The following is a 19,320-nucleotide window of genomic DNA, read 5'->3' as shown; positions in this document are numbered from 1 at the left end:
CGCGGCGAGCGTGGACAGCTCCCCTTGGAGCAGCCGAGGGCGGGAAGTCCGCGGCCCGTTGGCTACGGCTGGCGGGCAGCCCTCCGGGTCCCCGAAGCCGGCTGGGCCGGCAGGCCTCGAGCCTTCTCCGCCCCGGCTGGCCTGAGAGAGGCGGCCGGTGGCGGCAGAGGCCTCGCGGGCCGCCCGTCTGGCCCGCGAGCGGCGAGCGCGGGGCGCCGAGGGGAGGCGGGGCGAGGCCGTGGGGCGGAGGGGGGCGGGAGGTGCATCCTGGGAAATCCACCAACATGGGGCGAAGCGGCCACCGCCGCCGCCGTGAGTCCCGGCCGCGGATGCCGCTGCTTCCCTGACGCCCAGCTGGGGCCTCGCGGCGCGCCGCGGCCTGGGTTCCCCTGGCAGAGACCGGCCAGCGCGCCCTCCGCCCGTCCTCCCGCCGGGGCCATGTGAGGGGGCAGCTCCCTCCGCCGCCGCCTCCTCCTCCTCTTCCTCCCCCCGCCCCCTCCCTCCCCTCCCGCCCCCCTCACACTGGGCCCTAGAGGAGCCCCCACTGCTGCCCGCCCTCCCTACGCAACCCCCACGATGGACAGGAACTACGCGACCTCCGGCTTCGCGGACCCGCCGCCGCCGCCCGCGCCCCCCGCCGCCCCCGCCACCGCCAGCGCCGCCGCACCACCCCCCGCCCCCGCCTGGGCCTACGAACCCCGAGCCGCGGCGGCCGCCGCCGCCAGCAGCAGCTGCAGCAGCGGCAGCAGCCCCAGCCTCAAGGCCAGGTAGGGAGGGTGGGCGGCGGGGTCGTCGTGGGCCAGGAAAGGCCGGGGATGCGTTTGGGGCCTTCGCTCCTGTGCAGCGCCGCCCAGGGGTCCGGGCCGGGCGGAGAGCCTTCCACTCTTCTCCTAGCCCATGCCCGCGTCGGGAGAGGCTGCTGATGACTCCTATGAGGTGGTCTTGGGGTGGGTGGGGGCGCCCAGTGCAGGATTCGCGCCCGGGGCTGCTCGGGGACTAGGAGTAAAAGGGAGGGCTGGGCGGGAGTCGTGGGTCTCCGTCACCTCGCGGGTCTTGGGCTCTCTCACATGGTGAAGTTTGGGTTCGTGCCTGAACTCGGCGATCAGGGAGACCCGGGACTGGCTCCGGGGGGCCGAGGGGGGCTCTGAGGAGTTCCGGGCAGTGACATTCCATTGTATTGGAATGGACAATGTGGTTGGGGACCCCGGCAATGTGAGGGTGGGGGAGGCGCGAGAGGAAGAGGCGTCGAGCTGTGTCTCTGACATTGGGAGACCCGGGAGGGCTGGATTGCGGGAGAACCCCTGGGGCGTGGGGGCCCGGGAGAGGGCCTGGAGGGGCGCGAAAGCTGCGAAGGGGCTGGGTGACATATGTTTGCGGTGGTGGCCAAGACTAAGCTATTTCTCTTCCACGCGTTCAAAGTTACTGTTGGGTTTCCTCCCCTTTTAACAACAGCAGGAAGTAAGGGAGCTTTTTTGCCTTCTGTATCTTGGGGAGACTAGGAGTTGGGAAGAAATTGGAGCGGGGGGTCAGCGAAGGCCATAAAGGTTGAAGAACAGAAGCATGCTTCTCCATCTCGGCTTCTGAAACCCCGGTTCATTATGTAGAGCGGGGTTCGGTTCAAGAGTTCATCTTTGCTCCATCATGACCAAGAGAATCTAAAATGTTGACTCTTACTAGATATTTAAGCTCGCGGGAAATGTGTAGTAGTGCCACACTTTGAAATGGTCCATTTGAATGATAACTGGAAGGCGTGGTCTGCTTTGGACGATTCGGGAGCGGGGTGTTTTAAAGCCACCTCTGCCGAACAATGCAGAATCTGGTAGGTGCAGCTTCTGATTACAAGGACCAGGGAATCCTGGGTTGCTAATGACTTCATCCTCAGCTACCAACAGGAAGCTTCGTGGCTTTATGATCTCATCAGATTTCTTCACTATTGTCACAACAGAAGTGAACTTTTTTTTACTTTATATATTACACTGTTCTAGATTATCTTCTTTGTTTTGATCAAAGTTCCACGTTCGTGATTTGGAAAATAATGTGTGAAGAGTAGCTGGTCTTTTGTCTTAAATACTACCTCGGGATGATTCTGAGAGAATGAGAAAAATTTGGTTCAAGAAAAGGGAAATAAGCTTTCTTAGAAAATTTTAGGTCCTTTGTTTAAAAGAGCTGGGATTTAAAAAATAATAATGTGATGTGCCAATTTGGAGCTAAATAATTGAAACTTTTCAGAAATAGTCATAACTTTGTATTATATACAATTAAGACATTTCAAGGAGTTTTATGAAAAATGTTTGGCACTTTTCCCATTGATTTTTTTTTTTTGATGCTAATTTTACTATTCGTTTTTCAAGTGGCTTTTGCATTGAGTACGATAATTTACAAATTAAAATTACTTTCTCTTCAGTAAACAGTAATGATAGGTATTTGTGTATCATTTTTTATGTTTTAAATTAAAAGTATTAGGTAAATGGAACAATTTCTACCTAGTTATTTCTGTTATTTCTTTTAGCAGAATACTTCTGAGGCAAGAAACTAAAATCTACTTGTCATATTTTCCAAATGTTATTTATCACAGTAACAAAGAATGACTTCCCAAACACATTTGAAAACAGTAAGTAGATTCATTTGGGACACGTAATCTAAAAGAGATTTATTTTCTGTTTTTTGGAAGTTATTGATTCTTAAATGCTAAGCCCCCCCCTTTAAAAATATGTATTTTGGGGGTGGAGTCAACTAAATTTTAGCATAGAACATGCAGGTTTTCCCCCTCCCCCACCAACTTGCTTTGTTAACATCTTGTGTTAGGATCAGGCCATCTGTACAGGGCTACGCACACTTCTTAATTGTACCTCATTTTATTCTTCAAATTGTGCAATGTCCTCTTTCATTTCAGTTATATAGAAAATACTGAATCTGAAATATGGCTTGTAAGTCTTTAGCTATTCTGCATTTTTAGAAGCCTATTCATATTTTTATAACATTTTTAAAAGCTTTTTCATAATTCATATATCAGTTGAATGTTTTTGTTCCCCTTTGCGGCAGTTTCTTCTTGAAGGTGCAAATGAGTACTAGTGTAATGATATATGGATACTTATCCATAAAGAATTAGTCTGTCACCTTGTTTCCAGTAACCTATTCAGAAGTGAACAGATGGTAATGACATTTAGTTGTTACTGACATGGGATCTAACATCCTACTTGTGTCTTTGCTTGGTCCTGAGATGGAACATTTTCATCAGTTGATGGGAAAGAACGTGGTAAACAATTTTTCATTACTTTGAAATAATACTTTTTTGGTATAACAGCTCCATCAGATACGAGGTATTTCTCTTGTTTTACAATTAAAAAATAAAGAGCTAATGGGAAACTCCAACCGTTTATCTTAGGGCGTATAGAGGGTTTTCTGAATATTTCTGAATATATCTGAAATACTTGCTAAATAAATGGGAAATTCAGGGATAAAAATTGGTCCTATAAATCTCCATTTTTTTTGGTGTGTTCTTCGTTAGTTTTAGGGACTGAATGACTGTATCTTTGCCTATCACCATGCATTTGGAAATACTTTTGTGGGGCTGTCTTAGATACCTTTGTATACCTTTTGGAAATAAGATGATCATCAGGAAGCTGCATACCTGCTGCCTTTTCTCTACCTGTTATTTATATCATGTACAGAACATCAAGAGGCTGTTTCCATCATAGTGATGATAGATATGTTTGTATTTGAATACGTACCAGAAAGTGACTAAATAAAAATGCTTTGTTTAAAGTAGGTTTATATCTGTTTTTGTAATTTTGTCACTTGAAACAGTCTATTTTTTTGCCACCAGTTTTTAAAATTTCCTGATACATAAGTTCTTTCTGATCGTATAGAATGTGTAATGAGTAGGGATAAGTACCCCTCCAAAAACCAGAAAAATAATTAACTTCTCTAAAACTGGTCAGCTATCTTGAGGACTTTTTGGGTAAGTTTTAAATCTAGAGTTTCTCTCAAGGCTTTTGGGAAAAGACCTTGTAAGATCACAATTTATGAGTAGAGACAATCCCAAATTAGTGAAGGGTTATTTCAAACAAACTTTTGTTATTCACAAAGTATTTTCTCATAGAGACCATGTTGTAAATAATAATAGATATATTTACTGAGCTAATTTGTGCTAGTTACTGTTTTAAGTGATGCATATGTGCATGCATGCACAAAACACACACACAAACATGCTTAATCTTAATCCTCTGAGGTAGGTATTATTTTTACCTTTTATGAATGAGGAAACTAAGGCATAGAGGCATTAAGTATAACAAAGTCAAAGTATAATTAAGTGTAATATATTTATAGCCACCTAGTAAATAGGGGAGCTGGGATTTAAACCTGGGCATTGTGGATCTGGAGCCTGCATGTTTAATTACTATATTGGACTACTTCATGGTAAGATAGTCTAACAATGTAATCTGCCTATATTATGAGTTAAATGAGCTTTTATAGCTGGCCTAGAAACCTACCATCATTAGTATCATGTCACTGTTGACCTTTTTTTCCCAAGGGAAATGTGCTTTTTTTTTTTTTTTTAAATTCTTTTAAATGTTTATTTTTGAGAGAGACAGAGTGTGAGCAAGGAAGGGGCAGAGAGAGAGAAGGAGACACAGAATCTGAAGCAGGCTCCAGGCTCTGAGCTGTCAGTACAAAGCAGTGCGGATCTTGAACCTATGGACGGTGAGATCATGACCTGAGCCGCAGTCAGTCGCCCATCTGACTGAGCCACCCAGGCGCTCTGAAACATGCTTTCTTTTACTTTCATAGCACTGTACTTTGCTGGTTTTCCTCTTACCTTTCTAACCCACTGCTTTTCCCTGTTCTTCATTAATTCTTCCTCTTCTGATCTCTATGTGTCGCTTGCTCAGGACTTTGAACTGATACAATTTCTTGTGCTTTCTCCTGAGGATAATTACATCCATGCTATGACTTCTGTTTTTTTAAGTTTATTTATTTATTTTTGAGAGAGAGAGAGAGAATGAGCTGGGGAGGGTTAGAGAGAATCCAAAGCAGGCCCACACTGTCAGTGCAGAGCCCGATGTGGGGCTCAACCCCACAAACCGTGAGATCTTGACCTGAGCTAAAACCAAGAGTCAGGTGCTTGACTGACTTAGCCACCCAGGTGCTCCATGCCTATGACTTTAAATACCATCTCTGGAGATGCCTATGTATATGTCTAAGGCACAAACCTGTTCTGATCACCTAATCACATAAACAGCTACCTCTCTGAGCTTTTACTTGGGTATATAAGGACCATTTAGTGATGAACTCCTGCTCTCCCCACCTATTTCACCTCTGCTTCTCTAATAAGGCCTGTCTCAGGAAGTCACACTTTTGTCCATATAGTTACCCAGGTCAACCTGGGAGTTGTGTGTGCTTAGTCACCAATCCCTCCTGCTTTTTTTTTTAATCTCTTAAATATATCTTGAAATTGTCTACTTCTTTCTACTCCTTTCCCTTCTACTGCTCCACCCTGATCCAAGCCACCATTATTTTTCACAATAACTGCAGTCTCCTCCAAACTAAACAATCTTTAACCTTTTCTTCCTTCAGTTAACTCTTAGAGAATTCAGACTGATTTTTTTTTTTAAACATAAATTTGCTAGTTTAATTATGTTGCCCCTTTGCTTTATAAAACCTTTCCATGGTTACTCCTGCATCTTAGGATCAAGTTTTTAAAATTTATAAAAACAATGTATATGGCCCTGCATTTACTGGTCCATTTTAAATTCCTTGGGCCATTCTAAATTCCTTCCTACCTTAAAACTTTCATACATGCTGTTACCTCCACTTAGACAACTCACTCTTTCCCTCCCTCTTTACCTGACTTCTTAAGGTATTTATGTCAGAGACTCACTGCCTTCCAACCTCTGTCCCATGTTGTTTTGTGCAATGGTATATATGTTTTCACACTGTATTTTAGTGTACTTTAATATAATTCTTAGAAATATCATATACTTATATGCTATTTATGTAATAGATACCTTCCTCTTTAGAATGGAAGTTCTTTGAGGGACAGTTTTGTGTACTGCTATATATCTAGTACTTACTCTAGTGTCTGGCATATAGATGGTGCTTAATACATATTTATGACACAAAAGCCTGAACTCTTGAGTTAGTTTGGTAATTGGAAGCCCTTTCCTTCCTGCTGCAGCTTCTACTCCTTGACCCTGTAGTAGGAACCAAGACAAAGGGCTTAGGACATTTGTGATTATCATTGGTTAGAAGTGAGGATGTGGGCTGCTGCTTGTTTTCTACATTTCCTTGCTATGCTCTCTGGAACAATGAATACTAAACTGTATCTAGCAAAACTTAGTCCAAGTTTTTTTTCCATTCATTAAACAAATATTTGAGTGCCCAAAGTACGCGAGACACTATTGCTTTATCCCAGGTATTACATATTTCTTCAGTGAAAACTTGAGAAATCATTCATTTGTGCATTCATTAAAATGTATTGAGCATCTTTGAGTTTCTGTTACTGAGCTAAGTTCTATAGGCTACCAAAAAAAAAAAAAAATGAAAAAGACACTGCTTTGCCTTTCAAAGAACTTGTGATCCAAAGAGGAAACAGGATAATATCACTTGCTGCCTCTCTGCTTGGTTTCTAAATGTTGAAGTGCCCAGGGGCTTGGAGTTCCAGACTTTTTCCTTCTCTCCTCACTTACCCTGGGTGAAGTTGCCATACACATCATTTAACTTTCAAATTTATATTTGTATATTCATATCTAGTTACGACGGGGCCTCCGCATCATCTCCACTTGGGTATTGAGTAGGTATTTCAAACATACTATATCCAAAACATGGTTATCACCCTAAGCCCTAACCTGGTCCTCCTTTAAGCTTCCCAACCTCAGTAAATAAGATCACTTGCTTAGTAGTGCTGGCCCAAAAGACTGGAGCCACCTGTGATTCATTTCTTTCCGCCCATATTCATCCCCTCGGTAAATCCTGTTGGTTTGATCTCCATATCCATAATTTCCCACAGGACTGTGCAGTCCCTCCTATTGCTTTCCTTGTTTCCACTTTAGCCTTCTAGAGTTTATTAAACATGCAACAGCCAGTTAACATTGCAAAATACATATCAGGTAATGTTGTGACCCTGCTTAAAACCTTCCATTGTTACTCAGAGGAAAATCCAACGTCTTTATCATGGCCTACAAGGCCCTGTGTGATCTGAGCCTCAGCTAATTCTCCAACCTCATTATTCTACTCCCCCTACCATCCTTCAGCCATGCTGGCTTTATGTCTGTTCCTGAAACATGTTAAGATTATTTGTGCCCTAGGAATTTTGCGCTGGCTGTTCTCTTTATCTGGTATTCTTTTCACAGGTCTTCCGCTTTGTTGCTTCTTCTGGACACCCAGGTCTTCACCCAGGCCTCATAAAGGCCTTCTCTGCACTATCTAAAGTAACCTCTCATCATTGCATCATATCATAGAGTTTTGTTTTCTTCATAGCATTATCACTGTCTGAAGTAGTTTTGTAGAATTATGTGTATTGTTACTAACCTTTCCTCATCCCACTAACTACCACTAATAGAATGTATATTCCATGAGGACAGAGATCTTGTCTGTCTTGTTCACCTCTGTAGAAGGCAGCTTGGAGTAGTGGTTGATAGCATAAACTCTGAAGTCAGAATTTTTGGGATTCTATTTTGACTCCACTTGCACTATGATCTTAAATAAGTTTCTTAATCTCTCTGTGCCTGAGTTCCTTGTATAAAATGAGCATTTTTGAAAAAATTTTTTATGTTTATTTCTTTTTGCGAGAGAGAGAGAGCGTGAGCGAACATGAGCAGGGGAGGGGCAGAGAAAGAGGGAGACACAGAATGTGGCAGGCTCCAGGCTCTGAGCTGTCAGCACAGACACCGGCACGAGGCTCAAACCCACAAACTACAAGATCATGATCTGAGCCGAAGTCAGATGCTTAACCAACTGAACCACCCAGGTACCCCAAAATGAGCATACTTTCCAGAGTTCTTGAAAATTAAATGAAATAACTCAGAAAAGTGTTTAGAATGGCATCCACATTCTGAACTATATAGAATATTAGCTTTTTTAAAAAAATTTTTTTTAATGTTTATTTTTGAGAGAGAGACAGAGCGCGAGTTAGGAAGGGGCAGAGAGAGAGGGAGACAGAGAATGTGAAACAGAGATCATGACCTGAGTTGAAGTCGGACGCTTAACCGACTGAGCCACCCAGGCACCCCTAGAATATTAGCTTTATTGTCAGCACTTAGGACAATGTCTGGCAGGCACATTATAAGTGTCTGCTAAACATTCAGCAAATGAATTGAAGCCCTGTAGTACTAAGCAGAATATTTGTTTCTTTTTAAGTGTTACCAAAATGCTTTGGGGACTTAGAAGGAAAAATTAAATAAAGTTCAAGGGGATCATGGAAGCCTTGTCAGGTATATTACATACATCTGACCTGAATTATTGTTAATGTTGCATGAATAGAATAAGGGATGAGCATGAAGTGGGGGTGCCTGGGTGGCTCAGTCAGTTAAGTGTCTGACTTCAGCTCAGGTAATGATCTCACTGCTCATAGGTTTGAGCCCCGCGTCAGGCTCTGTGCTGATAGCATCAAGCCTGAAGCCTGCTTCAGATTCTGTGTCTCCCTCACTCTCTGCCCCTTCCCTGCTCATTCTCTCCCCCCCACCTCTCTCAAATATAAACATAAACATTAAAGAAAAAAAATTTTAAAAAGGAGGAAATGGAATCAGACCAGTTAAGGGCTGATCCTTAAACTGACAGCATCACTTACGGTCAAAGCAGTTCTGGGCCCAGTGTAGAGTTATGGGAGAAAGACTATACAAAGGTGTGTTTCATTGGGGAGGTCAGCAGAGTAACACTCTACCACAGTGTATTAGTGCTAGACTTGGACAGCTTTGATGACAGACTACGGAGTATAGTCTGTACATCTCAATAGGAAGCTTTGAAAGGTTTTTGAGAAGGATGATGATGATATGAGCAAATAAGTGTTGTAATATTATTTTCTCAGTTAAGTACATAATGCATTAGAATTGGCAGAGGTAGGGACACCTGGCTGACTCAGTCAGTTGCACATCCAACTCTTGATATCAGCTCAGGTCCAGGGTTGTGGGATGGAGCCCCGTGTTGGGCTCCGTGCCGAGCATGGAGCCTACTTGGGATTCTCTCTCTCTTTCCCTCTGCCCTCTCCCCAACTCACTTGCTCTCTCTCTAAAATAATTTTTTAAAAATTGGCATAGGTATAACACAGATACCAAATGAGAGGCAATTCATCAGTCCAGACAGGAGGGAGGTTGTATTAGTCAAGGTTCTCAGAGAACCTTGATTCTCAGAGAAATATTCTCTGAGGTTCTCAGAGAATATTCAAGGTTCTCAGAGAAATATATGATTTGTAATGGATGTGGATGGAGTATATGTATGTATATATGATAATTGTGGTATCTATCCATGTATGATTTATTATGAGGAATAGTCTCACACGATTATGGAGGCTGAAAAGCTCCATGCTCTATTCTTTGCAGTCTGGAGACAAAGAAGGCCTGTTGTGTAATTCAGTCTGAGTCCTAAGGCTTGAGAACGAGGGGAGCCCATGACATAAATCCCAGCGTGAGGGCTGGAGAAAATGAGATGTCCCAACTCACACAGTGAGGCAGGAAACGGGGGGCAGTTTATTTCTGGGGAAAAGGAGGCAGAAACATGCTTAATCTGGGTACCCAGTGGCCAGTGAAGGTGACCTTGTCATCTTTACACCTGTAGGCATCTATTTAATCTGTACTTAATCTCCAAATAAAGATAACAGTAAGATCATAATTTTTTCTAGCAGGATACAACTATCCTGTGTACAACTGAAAACCTGCCAGTCCCTTCCCCAGGAGAGCAGATTAAGTCCTTGAGTGATGTTTATTCTTCTCCTTGATATCCTATAACTTAAATACTGTGATGTAAAATTAATAATACTTAAGTACTGTGATAGAAAATCAGTACATCTTATGTCACATGATAAGGAAATAAGAGGAAAGAAAACAAATATACATGGACACAAAAACATAAGCAAAATAAGGAGGAAATACTCATGACAATTATAGTCCTGTTTCTTTAGCTGGTTATATACTCATAGCTAGTATTGTAACTACCTCTTCCACTACCCATTCTGTTTGCCTTCAGCAAGTATCTCAGCTGCCTGTGGTTCTTTACCTGGTCGGGTGACCCAACCTTCATTTCTAAAGGGCCTGTACCATTATGGTCCTGTTTGGACTTAGTTGTTTTAGTTTTCCGTTGACTTTAATTACAGGGCATGGTAATACTTGAGCATCACCTTAAGGGACTTCCTGTATTCCACACATACTCATCATTGCTTGCATTGCAGAGTATTTCAATTTCCCCTTGGTAGAGTAGGAATTCCTTTTTTTGTCTGTTGATTCAGAGGCATGAGAAGAAGCCCAAAGTGGCCGAGTGGCAGTCTTAACTTCCAGTCCAGTAGAATCATTGTTGAGTCTCCTAATGAAGCATTTTTCCTGCTGGATCTTAGACCTCCAGGCCAGCAGAGCATAAAGTCACTGAAACTGGGAGTTTCACTTAGTGGTTCACTAAGGATGTTAATGAGTGGTGACACTCTAATTTCTCCCTTGATTCCTAGGCCCATGAAAACAATACTAGGCAACAGGATGATGATTCAGAACATATACAGAGTTCTAGAGAACCTTGCCCCAGTCCTCAAGGTGCCCCAGTCCTAGTTGGTGCTTAAATAGTCTTCAAGAGGCCATTCTACCATTCCATCAAGCCAGCTGCTTCAGGATGATGGGATACATGGTAAAACCAGTGAATTCCATAAGAATGGGCCCACTGTTGCACTCCTTTTGCTGTGAAGTGAATTCCTTCATCAGAAGGAATTCTGTGTTGGAATACCATAATGGTGGATCAGGCATTGGCGTTCCATAAGTCCACAGATGATAGTTGTGGCAGAAATCCACATCCAGAGTAAGTATCTATTCAAGAAACAACAAAGTGTTGTCCCTTCCATAATGGAAGCTGTTCAGTGTAATCAACCTGTCACCAGTAGCTGATCACCCTGCGGAATGGTACCATATCAAGGGCTCAGTGTTGTTATCTGTTGCTGGCAGATTGGGCACTCAGCAGTGGCCATAACCACGTCAGTCTTAACATGTGGAACTGCATGTTGCTGACCCCATGCATAACATCCATCCCTGCCACCATGGCCATTTTGTTCATTAGCCCAGAGTGGCTGGTGAAGAATGTTCTCTGATATCCACAGACCAGGTCATTCTATCCACTTAATGATTAAAATCCTCCTCTGTTAAGGTCACCTTTTGGTAAACATTCACACAGAAAACAAATCTTTGATTTTTTTGCCCATTCAGGTGTGTATCCATATACTTTCTTTGTCAGCAGTTTTCCAGTTATGTTCCTTTCAAGTCCCAGGCCATCCAGCCGAACCATTGGCTGCAGCACCTGAATCAATATATAATTGCTCTTCTGGCCATTTCCCTTTTCAAGGAAAATGGACATCCGGGTACTCTGCTTGATGTTCTGCCTACCAGGAAGATTTCCCTTTACCACTGTTCTTCAGTGATATCCCAGAAAGGGACTGTAGTGCAGCAGCTGTCTCCTTTAGCTAGTGCTTACATATCTTACAGATAGGTAAACCAGGCCTAAGTCTTTTCTTCCTCTTTCAATGGATTGTAAGGGTATAGGCTGGGAGAGAGAAGGCAGAGTAACAGGAATGGGGACCATGGGGATTTCGGCCACTTCTTTTTTTTTTCTTTTTTTTTTTTTTTTAAGGTTTTATTTTTATGTAATCTCTATACCCAAGGTGGGGCTTGAACCTACAACCCTGAGATCAAGAGTCACATGCTCTGCTGACTGAGCCAGCCAGGTGCCCCTGGGCTACGTTTTTTTTTTTTTTTTTTTTTTTTTGGTAATATTTATTTTTGAGAGAGAGCACGCGCACAAGTGCGTGAGGGGCAGAGAGAGAGAGAGGGAGACAGACTCCGAAGCAGGCTCCAGGCTCTGAGCTGTCAGCACAGAGCCTGACACAGGGCTCGAAGTCACAGACCGTGAGATCATGACCTGAGCTGAAGTTGGATGCTTAAGTGACTGAGCCACCCAAGTGCCCCCTTGGACCACTTCTTTTTTTTTTTTTTTAATGTTTTTGTTTATTTTTGTTTATTTTTTTTTTAATTTACTATTTTTTTTTAATTTTTTTTTAATGTTTATTTATTTTTGAGAGAGAGAGAGACAGAGCATGAACGGGGGAAGGTCAGAGAGAGGGAGACACAGAATCTGAAACAGGCTCCAGGCTCTGAGCTGTCAGCACAGAGCTTGGCGCGGGGCTCGAACTCACTGATCGCGAGATCATGACCTGAGCTGAGGTCGGCCACTTAACCGACTGAGCCACCCAGGCGCCCCTGTTTTTGTTTATTTTTGAAAGAGAGAGTGCAAGTGGAAGAAGGGCAGAGAGAGAGGGAGATACAGAATCCAAAGCAGGCTCCAGGCTCCAAGCTGTCAGCACAGAGGCCCATGCAGGGCTGGAACTCACGAACCACAAGATCATGACCCTAGCTGGAGTTGAACGCCCAACCGACTAAGCCACCCAGGCGCCCCTCCCTTGCACCACTTTTTAATGTAACTTTTCCCTTCGGGGCCTGCTTGGGCCTGATAGGTTATGTACTATGTCCATTTGATGATAGAGTATTGCTGTGCATATCCATCTTTATGGCTTGGTGGATCAGATAACACCCAGTTTATGATAGGTATCTTGGGTCCCGTGGTAACTTGGGGGCCCATGGTTAAATGTTCAGTTTCTGTTGAGGACCAGTAGCAGGTCAAGAGCAGTTTTTCAAAAAAGAGAGTAGTTATCTGTAGATGATGGCAGGGCCTTGCTCCAAATCCTAAAGATCTATGGCTGTAATTCACCAAAAAGGGCCTGCCAAAAGCTCTAAATAGCAGCCCTATCTGTTACTGACACTTCAAGAACCAATGGATCTGTTGGCTTATATGGCCCAAGTGGCAGAATAGCTTGCACAGCGGCCTGGGCCTGTTACACATCCTTTCTTGTCACTCAAAACTAGCAGTTTTTTGGGTCACCCAGTAAATGGGCCAGAATAACACACACCCTAGTAAGGAATATGTTGCCTCCAAGTCCCACTAGGTACATCTCATGCATCCTTCTTAGTTGTATGAAGCCCAGAGACAAAAAACCTATCCATCACCTCAGTAAGGATATTTCAACATATCCCATACCACTGGGCTACTAGAATTTCACTGAAGTAGAACACCCCTGAATTTTGTATTTTCCACCCACTGTGATATATAAATGTCCTACCAGTAAGTCTAGAGTATTTGCTACATCTTGTTCAGTTTGTCTAATCACCATAATATTATCAATGCAAGGTGATCAAGATCTGTGCAGAGTAAATTATGACCTAGAGCTACCGAATCAATATAGCCCTGAGGTAAGACAGTAAAAGTGTATTGCTGGCATTGCCAGCTGAAAGCAAACTGCTTATGGACAGGTATGGAGAAAAAGGAATTTGCCAGATCCATAGCTGCATACCAGGCACTAGGGAATGTGTAATAATTTGCTCGAGCAATGAAACCACATCTGGTACAGAAGCTACAGTTGGATTTGCCACCTGGTTAAACATAGCAATCTGCTGTCATTTTCCAAGACCCGTCAACCTTCTGTATAGGCCAAATACATATGAATGGAGATACGGTGGAAATTACCACCCCTGCATCATTCAAATCTTTGCCTTGGTAGCACCAATCCCTGCAGCCCCTCTGAGGATTTAGTATTGCTTTTGGTTTAATTTTTTTTGAGGTAGAAGCAATTCTAATGGTGTCCACGAGGCCTTATCCTCCATAATAACCCTCACACCACAGGTCAGGGAATCAGTGTGGGGATTCTGTGAGCTGCTAAGTATGTCATTCCAATGATGCATTCTCAACCTGGGAAAATAACCATAGAATGAGTTCAAGGACCCACTAGACCCATGTGAGATGAACTTGAACCTGACCTCCATAAGCCCCTACTCTTTTTAAAAAAAAAAATTTTTTTTTTTCACGTTTATTTTTTTGTGAGAGAGGGAGACAGTGTGAGTGGCGGAGGTGCAGAGAGAGGCAGACACAGAATCAGGAGCAGGCTGTAGGCTCTGAGCTGTCTGCACAGAGCCCGACATGGGGCTCGAACCCACGAACTGTGAGATCATGGCCTGAGCTGAAGTTGGATGCTTAACCGACTGAGCCTCCAGGCGCCCCAAGCCCCTACTCTTGACTACTGGGCTACAGTGATGTTTTGGGTCTCCTGGAATTAGCGTCAGGTTATAGCCCACATCCAGTAGTTCCTGAAAGGTCTGACATTATTTCCTTTTTTCCAGTATACAGTTACCCTGGTAAAAGGCAATACATACATAGGTCCCTTTGGAGAAGGCTGAGAGAAAGATTAACAGTATACATTTTCAGTAATGTACTGCGGTCCTCCCTCATGGGGACTTGGCCTCTTTATTCAAAGACTTCTGAGTCTGGGGCCCCTGGGTGGCTCAGTTGGTTAAAGTGTCTGACTCTTGGTTTCAGTTCAGATCATGATCTCACAGTTTATGAGATCAAGCACCACGTGGGGCCCTGTGCTGGCAGTGCTGAGCCTGCTTGGTATTCTCTCTGCCCCTCCCCAACTCGCACACGTTTTGTCTCTCAAAATAAATAAAACTTTAAAAAACTTAAAAAAAATTTCTGAGTCTGCAGTCTGGTTCAAGTCTGGGAATTGACTTAAGGGCTTTTTTATTATTTGAATTAGGCTTTTGTTCACTTGACCTAGAAATTTTGTGCTTATGTAGATTAAGAATTTGGTTGGCTTCCTGTCTGTTTTACTTTCAAGGAACACCATAATCAACATCAAAGGTCTAAGTGATTCAGACTATTCAGATTGCTGCTTTGAGTCTGCTGTCCATTACAGTAACCATGTCCACCTTGCCTTTTGTAGTTGATTGACTCTTGGCCCCTGCTACCCTGGAGTCTAATTATACTCATTGTATTTAGGTTAATTGACTACAGTTTCTACAGTGAGGTTTGGCCCACAGAGATGGGTGGTCACAGAGCACTCCACAGATGTCAGGATTCCCTTCGCAAATTTAGTCCTCACAGTATTGGTGAAAAGTATGTCTTCTGGACCTTCCCAATGTGGGGAAGTAGGTCTTGACAAACCTACTGGAACATTCTAATCTCCATAAGCCTTTGAATCACTTCTTCTACATTAAACCAAGGCATGAGGGCATTTCCAGTTTGCTCCTGGTGGCTGGCTGCCTTTTAGTCCATTCTTCAGCTAACCAGCCAAAATGCTAGAGCCTTTTCCAGCTCCCTAAGCTGTGGCATTAAATGCAGAATCTCTGCTTAGTGAGCCCATGTCAATAAATTTGGCCTGATCAAACCATGTTTCTTCTACCGTTAGATCCACACACATGCCCATTCCCATACATGGTCCTCAGATTTTTGTCTATATAAGTTAGAAATCAAAGTATTTCTTTTAGACTGTAACATACTTCATCCTGGACCTGACACATTGTGCCTCACCTTTAGGGGCCAGTTGGGACTTCAGTCTAGTTATGGGTCTAGAAACACAGAGAGGTGGTAGGGATGGGTCCTGAGGAGAATCAGCATTGTCTTACATAGCAAGTGCCTCAGGGGAAACCATTACAGATTCATCAGGCAGTGCAGAATTAATCCCATCAGATGGAGAGGATGCTTCTACTGCGGGTGGGGAAACCTCTTCCACCAGTAAAGAAGACTGGTAAGAATTTAGAGGCCCAGTGTCTCCAGCTCCATCAGATCTTCCCACATCTTGCCATCCCAACTTGCAGGATCTCATTCTTCTTTCCCAGTCAGTGCCCTTACTTTAACAGTAGCCGCCCTGTGACGCTGAGAGTTCAACTCGTGTTGTAATTCTACCACAGGATGAGGTTCTACATGGACTTTCAGCCATTTCAGCCCAGTGGCTACAGGAGGTAAGGATCTCCTTCAGGAACACCTAGAAGCTCTTAGGTCATTTACTGCACTAGAGCTGGGAATTTGAATCACTGAGCTCATCCTCTCTTTTCACCACTTTGTCCAGTGACATTAGGAGCAACCAGCCAATGTCATATTCATTAGTTTTCCAAAAAGGTTTCAAAGTATCACATACAGAGTCATTTAGCTCCTTGATGCTTATAAGGGGATGATGAGGAATATCCAGTGCAGATATTTTGCATATCTCTATAAAATAGAGTTCATGCCATGGACTATCATTGCTCTTTACAACTGGAAACTTTAATCAGATTAGAGAGCCAATTGAGGAAACCCTAGGACCATTTCAGAAAACTCATCCTTAAAATTCTCTTCCTCTGTAACCAGTCTTGGTACCAAAATCTATTGGTCAGATGTTTTCCAGAGAAAGAGAACCACTAGAACGAATACACACACACAAGTATATATAAATGGAGATTTATATATATAATGCAAATTTATCATGAGGAATTGGCTCATGCAATTATGGAGGCTGAGAAGTCTCATGATCTGCTGTTTGCAGTCTGGAGACCCAGGAGAGCTGATGGTATAATTCAGTCAGTTGTAAGGCCTGAGAACCAGGGGAGCCCATGGTATAAATCCCAGTTCGAGGGCAGGAGGAAATGAGACAAGATGTCCCAGCTCAAGCAGGAAAAAAGATACAAATTCCTCCTTCCTCTACCTTTTGTTGTATTTAGGCTCTCAGTGGTTTGGATGGTTCCCACCTATATTGAAAGGGGCTATCTCCTCTACTGACTCCATGGATTCAAATGCTAATCTTACCCAGAAACACTTTTTTTTTATATATTTATTTTTTGAGAGAGCCCCAGTGGGGGAGGGGCAGAGAGAGGGGAACAGAGGATCTGAAGTAGGCTCCGCACTGACAGGCTGACAGCAGTGAGCCAGTGGGCTTGAACTCACGAACCAGGAGATCATGACCTGAGCTGAAGTCAGACGCTCAACCAACTGAGCCACCCAGGTGCCCCTCACCCAGAAAACAGTCTTACAGACACACCCAGAAATAATGTTTAATTTGGGCTCTCTATGGCCAGTCTAGCTGACACATAAAATTGACCATCACAGAGGGTGTAGAAAGGAAGAGATGGGTATAAGAGACATTCAAGATAAAATTGCCTGAGATTGTTGAAAGGGTATGTGTTAAAAGGTAAGCAAAAGGAAGTACTGACCTTTTTCTGGTGACTGGAAGAAGAATGGTGCAATAAAAACAAGTAGAGATGTTCATTCATTTTGGTCAGCGAATACACCATACACCTCTTCTAGGCTTATTGGGAGTTCTAGGCAATTAAGATGGACAATTAAGACAGACAAATATAAAGTCTTGTGGAGTTAATATTCTTGGGGTGGGAGATCAGACAAGCAAATAAACAAGAAAATGTCCTACCCGAGGAATTAGTATTTCCCCAAGATTTGACGAAAGGGCTCGTGCAAATGTCTGATGACAGAAACAAGTCTGATAATTCCCCTCCCTGACATGATCTTACCCTAGATCAGTGGTTTTCCAATTTACGAGTCCTTCAGATCACCCAGAGGGCTTGTTGAAACACAGGTTGCTGGGCCTAGACCTAGAATTTCTGAATCAGTAGGTCTGGGGTGAAGCCCAATAATTTTCATTTCTATGTGATGCTAATGTTGTTTGTCATCTTATCATCCTTGGCTTCTTGGCATTGTCTCTGCTTAAAAATAAAGTATTTGTCCTCAGCTAACAAGACCAGAAAAGTTAATATAGGAGTCTGAATAGACATTTGTGTAGAAGACAACAGTAGAATCTTAGAGATTAATATTTCTGAGAATGAAGAGTAGATGGCTGAGAACTGAACGTAAGCTGTTGGCGATAAGTAGCATTTGTTGAATACCTACCCTGTGCTAGGCACTGTTCTGATATTTCTGTTACCTCATTAAATTTTCACAAGTCTGTGCAATAGGTCCTATTAGCCCATTTTACAGACAAGGGAACTAAAGCAAAGAACTGTTAACTTGTTCAAATTCACATTGCTGGTCAGTGGCAGAGAAAGGATTTAAACCCATGAAGTGTGACTTCAGTGTGCTGTTAATCACAGGGTGTTCATCCCTTGGGGAAAACTTTTGAGAGGGGTGGGGGTTTAGGACGAAGTCAAATTGGCAAATGAAAAGAAGTCAGAGCCATTAGTGATGGGAGACTTTTAACAAGAATATTGAATCTCTTGGAAGTTAACATGTATGCTGGAAGGTTATGCTTTCTCAGTTATTTTAAAAATTAGAATAATTTTTCCACAACATACTTTCACGAAAAGTTCTTGAAGATAACTTGGATACGTGAGTTTATATCAGATTGAATGGTTGCCATAAGGTATGGGAATTTCAGAGATTTTACCAAGCACCTCTCATATATTAAATACTGGGGAGTTTGGGATATATCAGTGAACAAAACCAGGATGCCTGACCTGGAATTTAATTTACACTGGAGTATGTGGAGTGAGACAGATGATAAATAATAAACATAACTAAATTATCTAGTATGTTTGGAGGTGATACAAGAACAAGAAAACATGGGGTAAGGAGGAATGGAAGGTGGGTTGTGAGGCAGTGTGGATTAAATAGTTTGGACTGGGCAGGCTAATTGAAATAGTGATATTTGAACAAGGACTTGAACGTGGTAATCTTTTGAAAAGAGAAGAAATATTTTACATTGAGAATAGTACATCAAAAAGGGTGTTTTGGTTTTGTTTTCTTTTTTGTGCACTAATTCAAATATGACTACATGTTTCTGTGGGTTTTTTTTTTTTTTTAATTACCTACTCCTTTGCTAAGCTTGCTTACAAAAAAAATCATTTCTTTGTTATGTGTTTATCCTTGGTTGCTGCTACTGACTGCTGTTTTCATTTTTAGCAACATGCTAGATGACTTCTTGTTACAGGGCTGCTCTGATCAGTTTCCTTATTTTCACTCAGACCAGCAGAGGCCTTTGCAGTTGCAATCAATTCTCTTTTCATTTTGGTCAACAGTAAGCATTTGTTAACCAGTGTGCTAGCTGTATGCTAATATGTGTGTACATATTGCATAATATGAAGAGGTAAATGGGAGGACACGGGCTTGTTTACCTTTCATTTTTTGTAGAACATGACCTCAGATTCTCCCTTCCCCTCTTGTTTTATCTTTGAATGAAACATATTTTTCATTGTTTCTTAAACAGTAGTAGGTATGCCCTTACCATGGGGTCTTTGGACTGTTTCTCGGCTAAGACCAGTCTTCCCT

The 19,320-nt window shown here is 42.9% G+C and overlaps 1 protein-coding gene across 4 annotated transcripts in view; it reads left to right on the top strand.

Moving 5' to 3' along the window:
• Positions 1–413: 413 nt before the first annotated feature.
• Positions 414–19,320, top strand: part of QSER1 (glutamine and serine rich 1) — an 82,621-nt gene continuing 63,714 nt past the window's right edge. For 2 of the 4 annotated variants that reach the window (XM_019456633.2, XM_053899851.1), the window contains exon 1: positions 414–767. In XM_019456633.2, coding sequence (XP_019312178.2) covers positions 577–767 — 191 coding nt within the window. In that variant the 5' untranslated portion in view covers positions 414–576. Of the gene's footprint in view, positions 768–2,425; positions 2,612–19,320 lie in introns of those variants that run through there. The other 2 variants (XM_019456630.2, XM_019456629.2) reach the window with 2 other exon arrangements.

This window comes from Panthera pardus, unplaced genomic scaffold, assembly GCF_024362965.1.
Source record: "Panthera pardus isolate Hobbes unplaced genomic scaffold, ASM2436296v1 HiC_scaffold_12, whole genome shotgun sequence".
Lineage (NCBI taxonomy): Eukaryota > Metazoa > Chordata > Mammalia > Carnivora > Felidae > Panthera > Panthera pardus.
This window is presented reverse-complemented; position numbering and strand designations above follow the sequence as displayed.